The sequence below is a fragment of the Camellia sinensis genome, chromosome 12 (genome assembly GCF_055761805.1).
Source record: "Camellia sinensis isolate YWXY chromosome 12, ASM5576180v1, whole genome shotgun sequence".
In the NCBI taxonomy this organism is placed as follows: domain Eukaryota; kingdom Viridiplantae; phylum Streptophyta; class Magnoliopsida; order Ericales; family Theaceae; genus Camellia; species Camellia sinensis.
The window spans coordinates 36,508,073-36,516,677 of record NC_138972.1 but is presented as its reverse complement, the minus strand read 5'-3'; the positions used below and the strand labels follow the sequence as shown (position 1 = coordinate 36,516,677).

Genomic DNA, 8,605 nt, shown 5'->3' with positions numbered 1-8,605 from the left:
ATTTAGGCTAAAATTTACAAAAAGATAAAATAGGCTAAAATAATTAATAAGACAAAATATCACATCAAACCCATAATCATTTCACTTTTTCTTTCACAAACATCACATCCAACCACAAAAAAATCTAATCATCTTTCCAAACACAAAAATTTTAACCTATTAAAATAGCCAAAAACTAAAATAGCCTACTAAAATAGCCACTTCCCAAACGAAGCCTCAAACTCAACTTATATTTCATAAAAAGTCAAAAAATACATTTATTTAGATCATTCCAAACAACTCCTTATTTTCATTCATAGGGCTCGTTTGTTATATCTTAAAAAAATTAAAAAATTAAAAGATCATTATCTTATTTAAATCACATTATTTTATTTAAGTCACATCACTTTTCTATTACAGCACTTTAAACTCAATTTATACGCAATTCATATTTCATAAAAAGTCAAAAAGTGTAATAATTATTGTTTCATCAAATTAATGAAAAAATATTTTTTTTATTAAATTTGAAAAAATAAAGCATTAGAAAAGATTTATTTTATATTTTTTATTTTTTTTAACATCAAATTTGATAAAAAAAAGTGAAATTTGGGATAAGAGACAAATTTGTAAAAATATTTTGATGAAATAATTAAAGTAGTTCACATCAAATTAAATTTTTTATTCAAATTTAAAATTAAATTAAATAAAAAAAACAGTGCACGATTGAAAATACTCAAAGCATAAATTCCAACCCTTTGTAATGTTTCTCTTTGCACCACTATAATTACTGGTCTTGTTTGGTTTACTTTTGATAAATAAATTTTGGTGAAATTTTTTTAAAATTTTGTTTAGTTTAGTGATTTAAAGAAAAAATCGAAAAATCATTTTCTTTCTCATACACATCAATCAATCATTTTTTCAGTCTCTTCTTTTATTCTTAATCATTTTTTCTCTTATACACATTTACTCAAATACAACAAAATATCAAATCATTCTAAACTCTCATACTTCAAAATTATTTTCAAAATATATAACCAAACAAACTAAAAAAATTTCTAAACTCTCTCCTTAAAATCTTTTTTAAAAATTTAATTCCCAAAACCAAACTAAACATAACATATTGTTCTCCACTCATTTGTAATTGTTTGCCCTAAATGCCAATTTTATTTATTTATTTATTTATTTTTGTATTTCTTTTACTTTTGTTCCCACAGAAGGAAAGAAAGAAAAAGGAAAGGAGAAAATTCCTATTCTCCTTTGAACGCGGGAAAGTAAAACATTTACTTAATTCGCAAAGTCCTTTTGCTTAAAGCATAAACGCCACCGATTAACTGGCCCAAGCAAATCACACACATTTTGCGATGGAGACACAGCTAGGGAGAGAGAGAACTATTTTTATCTTGAGATAGAGAAGTCCTTAATTAGACACGGAGCTACATAGAGAAAGAAAGCTAAATAGAAAGTGACAACATTCATCAATACAGAGAAAAGTGAAGGGGAAGAGCCTCCTAATTAGAGAGAGAGAGAGAGGGGGGCATGAGGTTATTCACAGCAAAGGCCAAGGGCAGCAGTGAAGGTTGGGGGATGGGTTTCCTCCTAGTGCTCTTCCCAGAAGATGAAACCATTGATATCAAGAAGAAGAAGACCGATCTCTTCTCTTCTTCTTCAACAACATCATCTTCATCATCATCTTCTTCATCTTCCAGTTCTTTCAAATCAATCATCAATAGTACTCTTAGACGCACCCCTTCTAGCCTCCTCATCTCCAGAGCCCAGTCCACCATCTCCATCTGTGCTCTCCTCATCTTCATCACCCTCCTTCTCTTCACTCTCTCCACCTTCGAACCCACCACAACCATCACTCACTTCACTTCTCGCAGACAATTGTCTTCAAATCCCCCATTTCTATACAAACCCAACAAAAGGCTCCCACAATCTCCATCGTGGTACAACATTTTCTCTCGCTATTCACATCACAAATCTGAAATTACAACAACCAAAACTTCGCATGCTTTGCAAGGAATGGGCACTCTGTATAGAAGAGGCACAAAGGCCATGAATGATTTGATTGTGGGTCATGTTTTGGAGTCTGTGAAATCACAAGAACTTCGATTGTTTCTGAGACTCTTGCACAGGTCTGGTCTCACTTCGAGATCAGACCTCGTCCTCATCTTCCCCTCTCAATCCCATTCGGCTGATTTCGAAACTGTAATTCGAGAAGAGAACGAGTCATTCTCCGAACTCGTTCATCGAAATCGGAAACGCAACGGTACTTCTAAGCACTCGGCGGCGAGTTTTGATGTAACCCAGTTCGTGAAATCGAGCAAGAAGGAGAAGGAATGGGGAGAACCAATCTGGGGTAGAAGAATTCGAAGCAATTTCAGCGAAATCGGTGAGGCTGAGTCGACTCGGTTGAGTTATGGGTCGGTGGTGAGTTTTGTGGTCGATGAGCTTGACCCAGAAAACTCACTAGCGGGGTTTTTCGACCATGTTTCAATGAGTCTGAGAAGATGGGCTTGTTACCCAATGCTACTCGGTCGAGTTCGTAGAAATTTCAAGCACATGATGCTAGTCGATGTGAAAGAAGTGTTGATAATCGGTGACCCACTCGGCCGAGTCAGGACTCGGAGTCCCGAGTCAGTTCATTTATCAACTGAGTCCATCACACCCAGCAACAACAAACATGGAAAGAAAAACTCGGTCAAAACTCAGTCCCACTCGCAGAAACCGGTGAACTCGGCAGTGATAATGGGCGGAGCTCGGGGAGTTCGGCGGTTGGCAAACGCGATGCTGACGGAGATTGTCCGACTCACAACTCAACAAAAGAGGAAGAACTTGGTGACCGAGTCAGGACTCTTTAACCAACTCGTTGGCAATGAATTCATATTGAAGAATGTGAATGTGAATTTGTTCACATCGGCCGAGTCAATCCCTAATGAGAGTTCACTCATCCGGTTGAACTCAAGCCCAGGTTCCTCCTTGTCTTTATCAAATTATACGATGATTCGGCGTGGTAATAGCAATATAGATATAACTTCTACGATTGAGAAGCTAGTGTGTTCGCTAGAGGTAGATTCTTCTGTTTATAGTGATTGTTAGTAGGCCTAATAAATAAATTAAATTATAGAGAACGTTGTAATTAGAGATTTTTACAATTTTTTTTATTTCATGATATATGTTCATACCATGTATAAAATTTAATAAAATTTTGTGGTTTGGTGTTGAAATGTTGGTTATCAATAATATAACTTATCATTCTGATGTATCAAAGAATAAATAAAATTGATATAACTTATCGTTGGAGAAATGTTATGGGATGGCCACCTTTTTAGAAATGGTATTTTAATTAATTTTTTATACGAATTAATTAGATTAAATCTACAATTTTAAAGTTAGAGTGATCACTAACTTGTTTGGTGTAATTTTTAATAAGGTCAAAATTAATAATAATTTTTTTTATTTTTTTAAAAAAGCTAAACGCTCACTTATTAATGTTTCAATTTATTTAAGTTATCGGTCTCTGGTATAAAATATTATTGCATAAATTTCTTTAAAAAGGAAATAGAAATAAAGTTATAAATAATCCATATATTACAGCCAAAGGGCTAAAATGATATTAAAAGATTGGTTTGGAAATAAGTTATTTTAATAAATTTTTTTTATTAAAATATAAAGTGAAAAAAATTAGAATGTTTAGAATATTTTTTAATTTTTTATTAAAAAATTATGGACAAAATAGATAGAAAAATGAATATTTAACTTTTTTTTGTGATTATTTAATTATTTGATTTTTTTTTACAACTTTTTGACTATTTTTTAAACTTTCCAAACTTATCATAAATGTTTATTGAAAATTATTTTTTAAATTTTTAATAAAAATATATACAAATAAAATAAAAAACATAAAGAGTGAATTGGTGATAAATCCAATCTAAAGAGTATATAAGACATTAAGTCCAGTAGATATTCTTTATTGGTGAGAGATTTGCGATTTGTGAAATAGTTTGACAAAAATCTTACAAAATATTTTATTTTTAATTTTATCCGTTGACTTTTATTTTATATGTTTGATTTTTCACTAATTAAAATTGGTAGGTGAAATAGTGCATGCAGAGTAGTCGGCCGGTCAAAAAATTTTGACCGACTTGCTAAAAATTTGGTTGGCCTGCTACTATTCATGCACCATTTGGCTGGCTGACGTGGCCCCCTGAGAAATCTTCGTATTGTACCTTTTTTGCCATTTTTTTTTTGTTTTTTTTGTTTTTCACCCTTCTCTTGAGAAAATTAACAAGCTGACTAATTTCTTGGCTGGCCGGCTGATTATTTTGGCCAAGAGAGGACAGATCGCGGTAGCGGAGGAATTGACAACGACGAGAGAGAAAAAGAGAGAGAGGAGGGAAATGTGTGAAGGGGTGTGACTGCTAGGTTTGGACCGTGTAGATGACATATATATAAGGGTAGTTTAGTCATTTTGTTTGAATTTGTCTTTTTAAACAAAATATTTGAATGTCTCAACTTTGATCAAATAAAATTAAAAATTAAATTTATAGATCGACTATCCAAAAATAAATTGACAGTTATGTGCATATATATATATTTTACTTAGAAACTTATATTTCCAATCATAGAATGTGGTGTTTTGAGAAGTTAATAAAAAAAATTAATTTTTTTTACTTTTTTAACTTATTTTGTTGTTTTATGAATAAAAAATTATAAAAATAATGTGACTTAAAATAGATAAAAAATTAAAAATTAACTTTTTATTTTATTTCCAAAACAGCCCAATGTTTCCAAACATATTCGTTTGAAAATTAATTTTTTAGTATTTTTTTAATTTTTTATAATTATCACTTATATTTGATGACAGTCAAATCAGGTGCAGTTGTATTACCAAAGAGAGAGCGGTTGGTCCATCAAAATGGTTCAATTGTGTAGCATGTGATCTTCCATCAATGCACTCGCTATTAGTCAAAAAAAATCATTAATAACCAATCAATTTTTATCTTATCATAAGCGCCACATGGTGTTCTCATAGAGGAGCACCACAATAGTGAAACTAATCACTGCCCTCCATTTCTTCGACACCTATAGATACAGGGGTATTTTGAAAAGATGATAAAAAATTAATTATTTAACTTTTTTAGATAATTTTATTTTTTTTATAAATTATGTGAAAAGTGATATAACTTAGGGCTATTTTGGGAAGTTGACTTTTAGTCTTTTTTTTTTTTTTTTGGTTTGTAGTAAAAGTAAAAAATTAGCTCTTTTGTCTTTTTTTTTTTTCATTTGGGAAGTTAGTTTTTAGCCAAGGGTGAAATTACAATTTTACCCTCATGGATTAAAATATGTTACATAGATGAAGTTGCAAATATTTTAAATAAATAGGGGTAATTTGGTCATTTTATTATGATTTGACATCATAAAAAATATTAATCAAAAAAGTCAAAAGTCACTTTTTACTAACTTCCGAAATATTTTAAGCTTTTGACTTTTTTAAACAAATGATTTGGAAAGTTAGTAAAAAGTGACTTTTGACTTTTTTTATTAATGTTTGTTTATGATGTCAAATTATAATAAAATGACCAAACTATCCCTATTTATTTAAAATACTTATAACTTCACCTATGTAACACATTTTGACCCATGAGGGTAAAATTGTAATTTCACCGTTGGCTAAAAACCAACTTCTCAAATAAAAAAAAAAAGACAAAAAAATCAACTTTTAACTTTTACTACAAACCAAAAAAAATTGACTAAAAATCGACTTCTCAAAATAATTCTTAAAATAAATAAGCTTTTCAAAAAAACTCCATAGTAATCACATTGTTTTCATGATTTGATCTAACGGTCAGGATCATTTCTTTAACACTATCTTTGACAAAACGATTTTCATGTTCTCGTCAACCAGTACTCGATAAATATATGGATGGAAGAGAGGAGAGAGATCTACGGGAGGGAGAGAGAGTAAGCAAGGGTGTGGGCGTGATTTAGTGCTGCTTTTTATAAAGAGTAAAAATAAAAATTAAAAAACTGAGGGCGTGATTTGGTTTGGTGCTTCTTTCTAGAGAGAGAGAGAGAGAGAGAAAGAGAGAGAGAGAGTCATGGAGGGAATGTGATGCAACTGCGCTTAGGGGGGGAGTGTGGGTGAGCGCATTGATTAAACCCATGTGCTTGGATGTTTCCACCGCGTTTGCATTTGTGCTTTAAAAATGGAGAGACAGAGAGAGAGAGAGAGAGGGGGAGGGGACAGAATAAAAATTGGTTTGGAATGTGGTTGATTTTTTGATTTTTTTTTAATTATTTTAATTTAAGATTAAAAAGTTTTATTTATGATAATTTTTTTTAGTTTTTTTTTTTAATTTAGAATTAAAAAATTTCGTTTAAGATAATTTTTTTTAATTTTTTTGACTTTTATATGAGAAAAAATAAATTAAATGTGATATTTTATCGTATAAGACTATTTATTCTCAATCTTTATTTCAACAGAAATAATAGAGACCCTATTTTCCTTTAACCACCACAATCTCTCTACAAATACATGTCAATGAATGAGTGATGGGAGGAAAAATAAATAAAAAAACATAAAAAAAAAAAAAGTTATTCAATTCTAATACATTAAAGAGTGGTGGGGATGTCAAAAAAAAAAAAAGAAAAAGTAAAGTATCAACCTTTTTTTTTCTTTATTCCAAACGGGCCTTAAAACGAGTTAGCTTTGTTTTGCTTTTAACTTTGCCAGCCTTGTCCAACCAAATTAATATGGAAATAAATAGAGTGGAGTGGTACAATTAAAAAATTATATTTTTAAAAAATATTATATCAAAAATATATAAATAAATAAGATAATATTAAAATAATTACATAATGATTTTTTTTCTTTTTTATTTATTTATTTTTTTTCTTTTTTATTTTTACAAGTTGACACCGGAAAAACTTTCACCACACGACACTTCCATCATTATAAAAATGATATTTATTTTTTCACTTTTTAACTGAAATACAATTTTCCTTGTTATATTTATCTCTGGTGTTATCCACGGGTACTGTTAATTGTATTGATTAACCAAATTTAAAATAATTATAGATTATGATATGTAATTTTATATATATATATATATATATATTAGGACATCCTATCACAAATTAACATAACTTTACCACAAAAGAAAATTGGTAAAAAATCTACTTTAACAATTGTCTAATGCATTAGATCTGGGGATATTTTTTTGTTAATGAGAAATTTACACTTTGTAAAATAGTTTGTAAGAAGTCTTGGAGAATATTTTGTTTTGAATTTTACCCTTTGATTTTTTTTTTTTATTTATTTGACTTTTTGTTGACTATTTGTTTAAATTTATATTTATCTGTTAATTTTTTTATTTGTTAAAATTATTTTCTATCTGTTTAAATTTGTTATGAAAAAGCTGATGAAGTGTTTGTTGGAAATAGTTATAAAATTCTTGGTAAAATCAGAATTTTTTCTTAAATTTGGTCTAATTTTTAGGTGGGCCCCGTACATCGATTTACGCGGGTCAAAGTGGTAACGCGTTATATGCCGCGTTGTGATTCACGTGGTATATTTGGTTACTCAAAACCATTACCGAGTGAATGGGAAATTGAAGCCAAAGTGTGCTCCATGGAAATGAAGTTTTGGTGGAAAATCCTTAAAGGTTTGAATAAGACTTGTCCCACGTTAATTTGGTGGGAAGTTTTGAATGGGTTTATAAGGCATGGGTTTGGTACTTAGGGTGTGCCCCAAGGGGTACCCAAGTGTTTTAGAGAGGAAGGTTATGGGCAAAATAGGCTAGACCCATTGGACTCAAAAATCACCACGCGCGCCGCCGCCGCCGTTTGTTCGGGCTGGACTGGGCTTGGGTGCGTGTGCGTGTGTGAGGTTGGGTTGGGCTTGGCTGGCCCAATACCTATCTTTTTGGGCCAAAAACTTTTGAATTTAATTTTATTTTTGGTAAAATAAAATCCAGAATTTAAATTAAATCGGAAATAAACTAGTCCGGTTTTACTGTACATCCAAAGCCCTTCCCGTTTTTTATCTGTTTGAATTATGAACCCAACATATTCAAATCTGTTTGAATTCAAAACTAACAGGTTCATACCTGTTTAATTCAAAACCTACAGCCACCATTACATCTATAAATAGGACAACCCTCATTTGATGTTTGATTCATTCAGAAATTTCGTATTTCACCTCTACAAATCCTATTCTTCATTTTGCTGCATTTTATTTTTGTGAGAGAGAGTATAAACACTTAGTGTGTTCGACGAACGAATAAATTGTAGTGCTTCTTTTATTCATTGATAGATCATTTCATCCTGGGAGATAGACGCCCACATTCTGAAAACACCGAGGAGAGGACGAATCTGTTTTAAGGACACAGTGTCAAACACTGGACTTGATTAGATTATAATTCAAAAAAATTAATCAAGTAAGTTATTTAATTTATTTTCGGTGTTTTATTATTTATTTAAATCAGATTTTTAATTTTGTTTATGTAACAAAATAAAATTTGTTTTTATTTATTTATTTATTTTTATTTCAAGTTTGATTTTTGTAATCAAACAAATTCTCTTCTTTCCTTTATTTCTTTTATATTCTGTTTGTTATTAAGTA

The 8,605-nt window shown here is 30.5% G+C and overlaps 1 protein-coding gene across 1 annotated transcript; it reads left to right on the top strand.

The window, feature by feature from the left end:
* Positions 1-1,240: 1,240 nt before the first annotated feature.
* Positions 1,241-3,206, top strand: LOC114315286 (uncharacterized). Its single transcript, XM_028261900.2, has one exon. It carries the CDS (start codon positions 1,516-1,518, stop codon positions 3,076-3,078), a length of 1,563 nt encoding a protein of 520 aa, XP_028117701.2. The 5' UTR covers positions 1,241-1,515; the 3' UTR covers positions 3,079-3,206.
* The last annotated feature ends 5,399 nt before the right edge of the window (positions 3,207-8,605 follow it).

Excerpts from the sequence above, each read along its gene's own strand:
- LOC114315286 (XM_028261900.2), top strand. The coding sequence starts at position 1,516 with ATGAGGTTATTCACAGCAAAGGCCAAGGGCAGCAGTGAAGGTTGGGGG.